General features: G+C 42.0%; 1 protein-coding gene across 2 annotated transcripts in view; it reads left to right on the forward strand.

Moving 5' to 3' along the window:
• NCAPH (non-SMC condensin I complex subunit H) overlaps positions 1–13,587 on the forward strand; it is a 42,187-nt gene extending 28,600 nt beyond the window's left edge. For both annotated transcript variants that reach the window (XM_012786905.3, XM_076000994.1), the window contains exons 12-18: positions 462–584; positions 5,026–5,136; positions 6,585–6,767; positions 7,236–7,352; positions 8,908–8,999; positions 9,403–9,478; positions 13,096–13,587. In XM_012786905.3, coding sequence (XP_012642359.1) covers positions 462–584; positions 5,026–5,136; positions 6,585–6,767; positions 7,236–7,352; positions 8,908–8,999; positions 9,403–9,478; positions 13,096–13,155 — 762 coding nt within the window. In that variant the 3' untranslated portion in view covers positions 13,156–13,587. The remainder of the gene's footprint in view (positions 1–461; positions 585–5,025; positions 5,137–6,584; positions 6,768–7,235; positions 7,353–8,907; positions 9,000–9,402; positions 9,479–13,095) is intronic.
• The last annotated feature ends 269 nt before the right edge of the window (positions 13,588–13,856 follow it).

The raw sequence follows: 13,856 nt of genomic DNA on the forward strand, positions 1-13,856 counted from the left end.
GACTATAGGTGTAGCACACCTGGCTAATTTTTCTATATTTTGTACAGATGGGGTCTCTCTGTGTTCCTCAGGTTGGTCTCAAACTCCTGTGCTCAAGTGATCCTCCCACCTCAGCCTCTCAAAGTGCTAGGATTACATGTGTGAGCCACCACACTGGCCTCATTTTTAAAAATTCATTATAAATTTAACTCTTAGAGTAAATGAATGTTTTCATTTTTCCTCTTTCCCTAAGGCACTTTCAAAAAATAGTCCCAAACTCAGTGGCATAAGAATCAAATTTAGAATAAGGAGAGTAATATCTATAATAACAAAATCACTCTTTTAGACGGAACTGTGAAACTTTGATGGTAGACTAATTGTCCAGACCCAATTTCTTTAAAAAACAAACAAAAAACCCACGTTTTGACCATTGTTATTAAAGATGCCTAAAAAACACCTATTTTTTATTTTTTAATTAATAGGCTGCTATTATTCTGGCCAAGTCCACTTTGGAGAACCAGAATTGGAAAGCCACCACTCTTCCTACAGATTTCCACTATGATGTCGATACTCTTGTCCAGCTTCATCTCAAACCAGGCACAAGGGTAAGGCTGTTTCTTGGTTCCTTTAAGCTACGTTATTGCCAAGCCTGCTGACAGCATGCAAGGAATGAAGGGGCTGGTAGTGTGACTGTTAGGTATTGCATGCTACAGGAAAGGGGGGCACATGAGGAGGGGTATGTGTTAGCTAAGGGGAATTGCTATGAGAGCAAGTGAAGCTAAAGGGAAAAGCTTATAGGATAGATGCACACTAAAGACTCAGAAATATCTTACCTGGCTAGAATGCTGGACACCAAAGACCCCATGCTAAAATGTAAGGGTGAGTGTAAGGTCTTTTGATAAAGTTTACAAAAATTTTAGTTATTTCGTGATTTTCTCACTTTGTCATTGAAGTTGTCTATTTATTCCCCAGGAGATACTTTACGAGGTCCACATTGCCTTATTCACGATCCAAATATAGAAATGAGCCCATGATGACACATGGGGTCACATCCTCAGAGAGTCCCTCGTGCTGCACAGCCTTCCTAGGGTCCTTCTAAGACTGTTAAGTAGAGTGCTCAGTCTAGACCACCTGGTGTTGTGCCCTGATTGCCATCTACTTCATTCTCCTGGGGCTCTTACGGTGCTGGTGTTTTCCTGAAAATAAGGCAGGGTCTTATATTTATTTTTCCTCAAGAAGATACCCTAGGGCTTATTTTCAGGGTATGTGTTTTTTTTTTTTTTTTAAGTACAGTACAACAATCTACATTTATTCAAATAGAGTAAAAGTAAAATGAGTAAAATGGCAGCCACAGCTTTCCTTCTTCCTCCTGGGGACGCACAATACCTAAAACTCCTCACTTTACAGAGGAAACTTTCCCCTCAAAGCCTCAGCTTGCAGCACGCACAGGATGGCCGGGACCTGACAGGGGGAGCCAACCTTGTTGGTGGGGCTGCCCACACCTTTCCGGTCACCTCTGGGATAGTAGTTGTCAGGATGGGGCAGATGAGAAGGGCTTCTCGTCTTTACTGCTCGGAGGCGAAATGCATGAGTTGTGCAGATACACTGCGTAGCCACGCCCATCACTAGGTCTTATTTTCGGGGTAGGGTTTACATTGCACAAATGCTTAGAAATCCTGCTAGGGCTTATCTTATGAGTAGGTCTTATTTTCAGGGAAACACGGTAGCAAGTGTATGCCCCTGTTACCAAGGCAACCAGACACTACTGGGTCATACTAAGTTCCATTTCATGTAGATCCTCTACTCGCATTCCTGGTTGTCCTACTCTTGGTGTCAAGTATATGAACAGTTCATAGTTTCCTCTTCTTTATTTTGCCTATTTTCCCACAAAATCTTAATGATATGTGTGTATTTCCCTGAATTCACTGATATCTCACATTCTATTTTTATAAAGCAATCTGGATATATTTTTCTTTCTGGTTAATATTGTCCACTTAATGGAAATTCCCTTACAAACACAGAAAGAGATGCAAAGTTGCAATAGTTGTGGAGACTGTGGCTGTGGTCAATATTGGTTAGATGCCATCAACAATAGTCATAGCACAGATAGGGCCCTGAGGTAGAAGAGTGGAGATAGGCAAAGTGAAGGCAAGTGGTAGAACATTTCCACCAAGCCTTGCTCAGCCCCAGGATGAAGCCACTTGATAGGAACTTGTGCAGGAACTGCTGTCTGGTCACAAGCCACACTCCTTTCCCTCCAGCCCTTATGAACCTTTCAGTAATGTGGCATAATTTGCATATGTAAGGTAGTGGTAATTTGCATATTCAAATATGAAGGTGGTAGAAGAAAGTCATTTAGCTCATTGTACTCCAGAGCCTGTTTTGTTTGTTTGTTTGTTTGTTTTTCCTTCAAAATTGTTTCTTATAGGGAAAGAATTTGCGTTTCTTATCCACAGGAATAAATTTTACTGTGTGAAGTAGGGCAGCCTGGCAGCAGGAGCTGGAGATTCCTTATTCTTCCAGCAGAGCTACATGGGGAAAATGACTATAGACGTACCTTGTTTTATGCTTCACTGCACTGTGCTTCACAGATACCATGTTTTTTTGCAAACTGAAGGTTTACAAATCTGTTGGTATGCCATTTTTCCAACAGCATGTACCTACTTCATGTCTGTGTCACATTTTGGTAATTATTGCAATATTTCAAACATTTTCATTAATATTATATCTGTTATGGTGATCAGTGATATTTGATGTTGTCATTATAATTGATTTGGGGCACCATAAACTGTGCCTATATAAGCATGTGAACCCAATATTGTATGTTCTGACTATTCCACTGACTGGCCTTTCCCCCATTTCTCTCTCCTCGGGGTTCCCTATTCCCTGAGATACAATATTGAAATTAGGCCAATTAATAATCCTACATTGGCCTCTACGTGGATATGGGCAAAGTCAGTTGAAAACCTTATGGAAAGGATTCACTATTCTATTTTTTTTTTTTTTTTTTAAATTAAATGGGTCTGTGGAAATGATTCACTATTCTAGAGGCCATTAAGAACACTGATGATTCATGGAAGGAGGTCGAAATACCAGCATTAACAGGAGTTTGGAAGAAGTTGATTTCAGTCCTCATGGGTAACTTTGAGGGGTTTAAGACTTCAGTGGAGAAAGTGACTGCAGATGTAGTGGAAATATCAAGAGAACTAGAATGAGAAGTAGAGCCTGAAGATGGGGCTGAATTATTGTAATCTCATAAAACTTAAACAGATGAGGAGTTGCTTATGAATGTGCAAAGAAAGTAGTTTCTTGAGATGGAATCTACTTCTGGTGAAGATACTGTGAACATTGTTGAAATGACAAAAGAGGATTTATAATATTACTTAAACTTAGTTTAAGCAGCATTGAGAGGATTAACTTCAATTTTGTAAGTGGTTCTGTGGGTAAAATGCTATCAAACAGCATCATAGGCTACCAAGAAATCTTTTGTGGAAGGAAAAATCAATCAGTGCCGCAAACTTCCTTATTGTCTTCTTTTAATAAATTGTCCAGCTACCCCAACCTTCAGCAACTCCCACCCCATCAGTCAACATCATGACAGGACCTTCCACTAGCAAAAAGATTATGACTCACTGAAGGCTCAGATGATTGTTAATATTTTTTAGCAATAAAGTATTTTTAATTAAAGTATGTACTTTGTTTTTTAGACATAGTGCTATTATATACTTAATAGACAACAACATAGTTGTAAGCATAACCTTTTTATGCACTAGGAAATCAAAAAATTCCTGTGACTCACTTTATTGCAATATTTGCTTTATTCTGGTGGTCTGGAACCAAATTCTCAATATCTCTGAGGTATGCCTGTATTAATAAGCACTGGACATTTTGCTAGGGACTATTGAAAGTGTGCCCAGAGGACAGTATTCTAAATGGAGAGGGATTCAGAAGTGTGTCACATGAGGAACAGTAGAAGAAAATGAGGCATTTTTTAACTCAATAAATATTTGTTGTTAAATATTATTTTTGAACTTGTATTACAAACACATGCTGAGTTTGTGTTTTTGAAATACAGAATTATATTAAAATATTTAGTACGCTCTTGTACGCACCTTCAACCACATTTCCCCCACTTAAGAGACACATATGTCAGGTAAATCGCCAATCTAAGGACCTGCAAGTATTTGAAGGGCTGTGTTCAACAGGCACCCACAAGAGAAGGCAGAGTTGTTCTGGGAGCAGGACAAGGACCTATGAATATAATTAGAGGGGAAGAGCTAAATGTTTCTCCTTTTGCTATGTAGGGAACAATGGTTGCACCCCAGGAATGGGACACACTGACTGTTAATTAAGGTCATGAGCTTTCTGTCAGAATTGTTTCAGTGCAACAAGTTGATTTCCTTTTAGAGAGCTGTAGGTTTCCAACTTTTGTTTTTAGTGAAGGAACTTTCTTTAAGGTAAAAACTGTGTAGAAGACCTAATTGCAAATCAGATAGAAATGGAGCTCCTCTGGTTTATTTGGGATGGGTGGAGGCTCTGAGCCCTGCTATGTCAGGCTTGCCATGTGAAGTTTGAAAAGTTTGTTGGACTTAGGTGGCTTGTCAAGGCCCTTCTAACTCTAAAATCGTGTGATTCTAGGAAAATATTGGCATAGGAACTAAGATTGCTTTTCCAAACATAGTTCAGTAGCTGCTTTTTTTTTTTTTTTTTTTTTGCCAGAGTCTCACTTTATTGCCCAGGCTAAAGTGCAGTGTCGTCATCATAGCTCACTGCAGCCTCAAACTGCTGGGCTCAAGTGATCCTGCTATCTCAGCCTCCCAAATAGCTGGAACTACAGGTGTGCACCACCATGCCTGGCTAATTTATTGTATTTTTTGGTAGAGACGGGGTCTTGCTACTTGGTCAGGCTGGTCTCAAACTTCTGACCTCAAGTGATCCTTCCGCCTTGGTGTCCCAGAGTGCTAGGATTACAGGCGTGAGCCACTATGCCTGGCCAGTAGCTGCTTTTCTAAAAATTGCTTTCTGCATTTATTCTTCTTATTCTAGTTACTTAAGATGGCCCAGGGCCAGAAGGCAGAGACTGAGCATTATGAAGAAATTGAAGACTATGATTACAACAATCCTAATGACACCTCTAACTTTTGCCCTGGATTACAGGTAAAGGGGGTGAAGAACTCCTCTTTTCTAAGCTGTGGAGGCTTTCTTTCCTGCTTCCCGTCTCCCCCTTCCATATTGCAAGAGACTATAGAAAATACTAAATCCACTAGGGGTTTTCTGGGTGCAGGGTCTGACTTCAGTGCAGGGAACTGAGCAGAGCTGAGGAAACATCCTCAACCTTAGCCTGCCTTACCTCAAACCCTACACACAGGAAGCAGATAGCCACACTTCAGTGAATGAGTTGACATACGGATGGGTCTTTAGCCTGTGCTACAAAACACTAATGTTGGCTCTTTGAGGATTTCAAAGGAACATAAACACTTTCTGCTTGTAGGAGCTAGTGTTTTGGCTAAGTAAACAAAACAGACGTGGTAAAAAAAAAAAAAAGTGTTTGAGGTGTATATCAGGAGACCAGGCTTCTAGCTCTGATTTTAGTTCTCTCATTTGTGAACTGGTATAAGCCACTCTCCATCTTTATTTTTTATTTATTTATTTATTTTGAGACAGAGTCTTGCTTTGTTGCCTAGGCTAGAGTGAGTGCTGTGGCATCAGCCTAGCTGACAGCAACCTCAAACTCCTGGGCTCAAGTGATCTTCCTGTCTCAGCCTCTTGAGTAGCTGGGATTACAGGCATACGCCACCATGCCCGGCTAATTTTTTTCTATATATATTAGTTGGCCAATTAATTTTTTTCTATTTATAGTAGAGACGGGGTCTCGCTCTTGCTCAGGCTGGTTTCGAACTCCTGACCTTGAGCAATCCACCCGCCTCGGCCTCCCAGAGAGCTAGGATTACAGGCGTGAACCACCGCGCCCGGCAGCCGCCACTCCCCATCTTTAGATCTTGGTTCCATGTTGCTTCTATGAGTCTATTAATGAGAAAGCTAATATAGGTAACAGAAATGGGAAAAATATTAGGTTTCATCTGTGTTCCTGTACATGGTGAGGTGCAAAGAACTGGAAGAATAATTTATTCACCTTATTTTCTTACTTGGAGGAGAATTAGGTGGTTATATTTTAGTGAAGATCCAGAATGAACTCTTGACCAGTGCTTCTCAAACTTTAACATGCATAAGAATCACCCAGGGAGCCTATTAAAAGACCAATTCCTGACCACCACTTCGCCCCCACCCCAGAGATTCTGATCCACTCTGGGCATGGTCCCAAGAATGACTTTCTCACTGGCTCCCAGGTGGTCCCTCTGCTACTGACTGGATGACACCTAGAATCTCCTGTGCTTAGGTTGGGTGATGTGGGCTAGTCACGTCTCTAGTATTTGGAGAATGCTTTCTGTAAAATGAAGTCCTCAGTTGATTAGAAGCCGAAGAGGACACTGGCAGTTATGATTATTAAATTCCTTTTAACTCCTGCTCAAAGGGTCTATTTTAAGGATGTTTCTAAGCTCCTGTGACAGCTTCCATCAAAATTGAAGAGCTGTTTCTTTCTCCAGGCTGCTGACAGTGATGATGAAGAGTCAGATAACTTATTTGTGGGACCAGCTGGGACCTTCGACCTCACATCTTATCCTTGTCATCCATCTAAGACAGCACAAGAGAACCGTGACAATCCTGAAGTCCAAGGATTAAACATCACAACATATGGGGAATCAAATCTGGTAGCTGAGCCTCAGAAGGTAAGGATGAAACAGCTGAGAAATATTGTTTGCCTGAAAGCTATATTTGCCGCCTCTATGAGAGTCACATCAGTAATATGCTAATTCAGTGAGGCTAGCTAGCTACATGGCTCTGAATTATCTTGGCCAGATTCCGTTTGTATTAAATTATGATGCATTAAACATTTATCTGTTCCATACCAGGTCGCAGACTTGGTGCTTTCATTAATATTTTATTCACTTATCTCTTTTACACTGGAATCCCAGGTTAGCCTTAATGTGGCTTGTATTAATACTTGATCAAAAAGAAATGAGATCTGACATGAGGTACTCTATTTTAGTGTGCCCAAAGAGAGCTCTGTAATTCTGTGATTGAAACTGAATTCCTTCTTTGTTGGAACTCCAGGCTTTTGTGGTTTTTTTTAGTGAATTGATGGTAAATTTTCTTTTTCTTCTGCTTAGTTTTAATTTGTCATATACCTATTTTAGGTGAATAAAATTGAAATTCAATATGCCAAGACTGCCAAAAAGATGGACATGAAGAAGTTGAAGAAGAACATGTGGAATTTGCTGACAGAGTTCTCCAGAAAGGAAACAGATACAGAGGTAAAGGTACCTTGCTGGTTCTCTAGGTGCCCAGAATGTGGGAGTAGAGTGGATTATTTCTAGGGCTGGAAGATTTGGTCAATGGCTCCAACACAGAAAAATTTATTTAAAAATATAAGGAAAACATCATGCCTCTAAGACAGAACTGAACCAAGTACACAAATAGGCAGGTCACACGAAAGGTGATACAGATGGCAAACTAATACATAAGATGTGCTTCAGTCTTGCCGGTAATCAAAAAATACAAATGAGCCGGGCGCGGTGGCTCACGCCTGTAATCCTAGCACTTTGGGAGGCTGAGGCGGGCGGATTGCTCAAGGTCAGGAGTTCGAAACCAGCCTGAGCAAGAGTGAGACCCCGTCTCTACTATAAATAGAAAGAAATTAATTGGCCAACTAATATATATATAAAATTAGCCGGGCATGGTGGCGCATGCCTGTAGTCCCAGCTACTCGGGAGGCTGAGGCAGCAATATTGCTTGAGCCCAGGAGTTTGAGGTTGCTGTGAGCTAGGCTGACGCCACGGCACTCACTCTAGCCTGGGCAACAAGCGAGACTCTGTCTCAAAAAAAAAAAAAAAAAAAAAAAAAAATACAAATGAAGGCATCTTTATGCTACTTTAAAACAACAGCAGTTTTAGCAGTTAAGTAGTGTTTTCCAGTACTGAGTTGAGGGAAATGTGGCGTACTTATTCACTGCTGGTAGCAATTTAAGTTGATGCATGACCCTATGACCTTTTTGGAAAGTATAGTTTGTAGTATAACTACATCTTAGGTGCCATGAAATGTTTAGATCCTTTGATTTAATAATTCTGATTTGGGGAATGTATTCTCAGTAGGAAAGTAGTGGGGAAATAATTATTATGCTATAAGATTCTCTTTCTCCTTCAGAACAAGGTGAGACCTTGATTAACTGGGTCCAGCCCAGTGAAGTCTCAGTTAGAATCCTTCCCTCTTTTTTCTGACTACTTCCACTCAAGGAATGTTCCGAGCTTTGCAAACTCAACCCATTCTCTTCTACTTCTGCTGGCTAAGAAGTAAAAACTCATGATTTGATTGAGGACCCTAAGCTGTGTAGTCTTGAATTCATCAGAGAAAGCTTGAGTCATACTCATGAGATTTTATCAATTAAAACAGAATGGATGCAAGTGAAAGAGTATAAGTGGAAGGCTTGAGTTTACTTTTAAATATGGATTTTGTGCTGCCCTTAGCTGTGTAGTACAGTTGAAGCTATAAATCATCATGCTTTTTGTTACTGTTTGTCTTTTCCTCCCAGAAAGACCTGCAAGCCTCTTTGCAATGTCCCCTTTACCAGGATTATACTGGCTATTGACTTGCATGTTTACTGTAACTCAGTAAATATCAATGTCATGATCTAGGGCTAAGGCACTGGTTCCCTTTATAGATCCTTTTCCTTAAAAGGTTACTAAGAAATTATTTTCATTTCATTTAGGTATAAACTTTTTCTTTTTTGGTGATACAACTTTGTAAGTTTCTGTCACACTTTCAGAAGTAAACTAGCCCTAAATATCTGACCTATAAATGTGATTTTGTTAGGCAAACCACAGTGGAGCTGGAAAAGAAGGGGCCCCAGTGGAGGTGGCTGGTGAGAAGATGTTCAGTGGACTCACAAAGGACCTGCAGAAGAGGTGCATACTGGGAGACATGGGGGCGGAAGAGATTGGGGTGTTCACCATCTCTCCTCTGTGTCCCGGCTGAGCTTAGCTGGGTCTGTTAGTGTGATGGACCCCTCTGTGTACAACCTATTTAATATAACACTTGTTGCAGCTTTTCTGTTTCTTCCTTGCATTGATAAGTTAATATAGAACAAATTTAAAGAAGCATTTTTCTGTGCTTGGTGGCTGGAGTGCAACATGAGATTTTTTTTCTGAATAAGAAACTAGAAAAACCTGCTTATATTCATCTGAAATATTTCTTTGTTTCTTATGTGAGAATGAGAAACATTGTATGTGTATTATTCATACTTGATGAATGAGCCTTTGTTCTTAGATTTGCAGTGACCTAGCTAACTAATCGCCCCTTTGTTTCCAGCCTGCCCCCTGTCATGGCTCAGAACCTCTCTATACCTCTGGCTTTTGCCTGTCTCCTGCATTTAGCCAATGAAAAGGTAGGTAATTATGGTAAGCATTGGAGTATTTGAGTATTCCCTATTTGTGTCAACTCATATGAACATTGTATTAGATCTTTCATGGGCTGCCGTAGGAGATCTTAAATTTGCAGTAACTTATGCAGTCAGTACCTTCAACCTAAAGGATTAACCAGGCACCTAGAAGTAATGTAGAAAAAGGCCATCAGGTTTGATTAGCAATGAAAATAGTTAAGAGGACCCAAACATGAAAATTTTAGATGATGGAATTATTATCAGTTAGTTCCCCAACCTGAGAACATAAAGTGCTTTTACTTCATTAGGTGTCAAAGACTTTAAAGGCCAGTGCTTGCCAGTGCCAAAGTCAAGACACATGGGAGATATGGCAGAAAAAAGAGGAGAGAGATGAGGATGAAAGGAAGAGAGAGTGGTAAAATATGGGAGCAATGGCCAGGAAAGTGGAGCAGCCAAGAACAGTGAAGAAAGTCTTGGGAATAGAGCTATCTGTCCCAACGAAGGAGAGTCCCACCGTGCCAGCTGGGTCAGTGTGGCAGGCTACTCCTTGTGCCATGCCAGCCCACAGCTGTGTAGCTGTGGGACAGCTATTGAAAGAGCAGAGGGGAACCCATCTTCTCAGGAGGTTGGTAGTGCTACTCAGGGACATCCCAATGAGGGCAGCCCGCAGCAAGTCCATGTATTTGGGTAGGCACTGCTGGACACTTAGTGTCCTTTAATGCCCCCAGCCAGCTGGTCCATAGTGGAAGGAAGGTACCTGCAGTGGAAGGATGTGGGCTGGGGCACCATGGCTGCTGTGTGCATCACTGCCATAGACTCTAAGCCTGCTCTGGGACAGGCACCCTGCCCTGGAAGCAGGGGCAGGCACTGGAGTGCGTTACCTGTCTGAATGCTGAAGTGCCACATGAGAGGCTAATTAGATAGGATTTCAGTGGAATGGTAGCCAAAGCGGGATGCTGGTAAAAGTGCTCATGATTTCGTACATGCCAACATGTGACCTCTGGCCTCATATGAAGTCAGGAGCGGTGAGAATTGGCTCCATTTCCCAGGTCTGCCTCTGCTTAGGAGAGAGGTTCCCCTATAGAATTAGGATGACCTGTGCAGCAAAGCCACCAGCCAATCTAAAAGACCCACCACTGGGAGTCAGGGACCAGTTTTTCTCTTGCCCATTCCTTACCTCATCACCTCATTGAAGAAGAAAAAGATACTGTCCAGTTGGCAGAAGCTAGTTTGTATTTGGGTGGGAAGCAGGTATAGAAGAGTCACTGAGCAAGGACAAAGCACTATGTGTCTCTGACTGCCATGCTGACCTAAGGGCCTGTAACCACTAGTCTGGGTATTCAAAACTAAGGCCTGAACAAAAGAGCCCAATTTAGCTCCCAAGAGGGAATGATTGTGCTTCAGAGCCACTGCGGATGGTTGTCAACCCAGGAGTGCTGGAATTACATGGCTTGTCATTGGAAGGAAGGCAGGCAGACCACAGCTGACTCTGGAGAGATGACCTGTCTTCAGAAGCCCATGCAGATGATGGTGATGTGCATGCAGCACCTGTCTGTGGTTATGGAGATGGTAGTTCCCATACTTGACACATCCTATGGTATCTGATGTCAGATGCAAACTACATGAAGAAAGAATGACTAAGGAAAAAATAAAAAAATATATTGCCCTGTGGATCCACAAGTAGCTCTGCTGAAGATTCTCCATCTGAGGTAGATGGCACACAGGCCATCTGTCTCTGTGACTTCAGGAGTGTTGCTGCTAAGCTATTGAGGGGAGGCCTGGAATCTTATTCTTACACCTTCTTTATGGACATAGGTAGGTGCTGGCTCCTAAAGCATAGGGTGCTTCCAAAGCTCAGAAACCCTGCCCTAGGCTGTGTCTCCACAGAAACCTGCCTTTTGCCCATGACAGAGCAGCTTTATGTCACTCACTTGGTTCCCAATTAGCCTGGCTGAGTCAACACTGCTAAGAAACATTGATGATTCTGTGGTGTCACCTAGGTTCCTGGTGCTCTGACCCTAGCTCTGCTTTCCTGCCTCCAGTGACAGGCTTGTTCACTTTGCTGTGATCAAGGCTCTTTTTAAGGACCCCAGAGTACTCAGCATTTGAAGAATGGGGATGGCCATAGCCCATGACTTACTGGGCTGAGCACTGAGGCCATTACTGGGGCTCGGCTTTGAGCTATTTGAGAAGATTGGACTGGTAACATTGGCCATATTTATCATGATAATCTACAAGGATCTGTGATAACACAAAGCTTAGAACCACCAAGAGAAATATTCTCGGCACTTCATATAAGAACTTGACATTTTCTTGGCCTTCCTTCTCTCAGTCTTTTACTCCCATCTGGACTCTTCCTCCATCACTCTGGTAACGATCTCAGAGTTAGAGTCCGGTGATGGATGTGGGTCCTTTGCCCCCAGGGCTCCGCATGCCAGCAGCATGTGACTGATTAGCCAAACCTAAGCAACTTCTGGAATCTGAGCTGCAGAAAATGTGCAACTTGTGATCTGAGCTGTCCACCTTTAGCAGCACAGGAAGGTGCTCCAGGAAGAGGACAAGTGGATGTTGTGCACCAACCCATCCCATCTGCTTCCAGTACAGAGTGAGGGGTGGGGATGATGATGAAGTTAGTCAGGAAAGGCTTCTGACAGCTGCTTAGTCCTGAGGAAAATCATCTAAGATTGATGAAGAGAACTCCTAGGTCAGGTAAGAGTTGGGAGGTGGGGAAAAGGCCAGCACAGAGACTGGGGAGAGAGGGCAGCTGCAAGGACATAATGAGGGATGGGACCATTGGGCAGCAGGGGCCAGGGAGTACCTGGCTCAGGTACACATGGATGGGGTTAATACAGTATCCCCCCTTATCCATGGTTTCAATTACCTGTAGTAAACTGTGACCTGAAAATATTAAGTGGAAAATTCTAGAAATTAACAATTCATGTTTTAAATTGCTTCCATTCTGAGTAACATGGGGAAATCTCACTATCTTGTACAGGACATGAATCATTACTTTGTCCAGCATGCCCACACTGTTAATACTCCTTGCCCATTAGTTATTTAGTAGCTTCTCAGTTATCAGATCACCTGTCACAGTATTGCAATGCTTGTGTTCAAGTCATCCTTATTTACTTCACTGTTCCATTTTATTAGTTGTTAATTTCTTGCTGTGCCTAATTTATAAACTTTATCATAGGTGTGTATGTATAGGAAAAAACATAGTATACATGGAGTTTGGTACCATCCATAGATTCAGACACCCACTGGGTGTCTTGGAATAGCCCTCAAGGATAAGGGGGGACTGTGGTACCTATGTGTTGTGGTTCCTGACGGCCTTCCCATCCGCTTCCCTTAGCCACTTAAGGGCAGATAGCGCAGCTATTAGGCCCTTCACAGGTAGAGTATTGCAGGAACCAGAGCCAGAGAAGGCTTGCTCTTTGCTTTTTCTCCTGGTATTGGCAAGGATTGGGAGCCAGCTTTATCATGCAAATATAATGATATAATTTTCTTTATAATCATAGGACAAACCTCATTCTTTGTAGTCACTGCCTTATTACCTCAACTAGAATTTGCTTTATGATTCATTCTCAGTATACCAAAGTCCATGTGTTCTGGTCTTCCCTCAGAATCTAAAGCTGGAAGGAACAGAGGACCTTTCTGATGTTCTTGTGAGGCAAGGAGATTGAGTTCACTGCAGAGAAGTCAACAGCAGCAGGCCCATCGCTTTCGCAATGGCCAACTACCAAAATGCCAGTTCATCTGTTGCTCTTCCCTGTCTCCATTACTGTCTGGGTAACACACTCTGAAGTCTGTCCTTGATTGATTACAGTTTCTGCCCTATGGTGACCACCTAGGAGGGAGGAGGGTAGAGGGCAGAGTGGGTAAGGGTTCTGTTCTGGATTATGAAAATCTGTATCCATTCTCTATATTCATGTGTAGTTTTAGTCTCCTAAATTGATGTTTGTTATTTTTCAAACTTCACTCTTGTATAAAATAATTTTTCAGTAGGCACTTAATGCTATCCTTAAAGAGCAACCTAACCTATGTACATAAAATACATCACTTGTACGCTTATAAATGTATATATATGATGCTTAAAAATAAAATCATTCTCAATAATATGCCTGGCAAAATATTTCAGTGTCCACTAGATAAGTATTAGATCTGGTCTTTATCCTGAAAGGGGCTAGCAATCTAGGACACCCACATGGCAGTGTAAGGCAGGAAATTCTTTTTTTTTTTTGAAACAGAGAACAGAGTCTCACTTTGCCCAGGCTAGAGTGAGTGCCTGATGTCAGCCTAGCTCACAGCAACCTCAAACTCCTGGGCTCAAGTGATCCTACTGTCTCAGCCTCCCAAGTAGCTGGGACTACAGGCGCCACCGTGC

This window comes from Microcebus murinus, chromosome 3 (genome assembly GCF_040939455.1).
Source record: "Microcebus murinus isolate Inina chromosome 3, M.murinus_Inina_mat1.0, whole genome shotgun sequence".
In the NCBI taxonomy this organism is placed as follows: Eukaryota; Metazoa; Chordata; class Mammalia; order Primates; family Cheirogaleidae; genus Microcebus; species Microcebus murinus.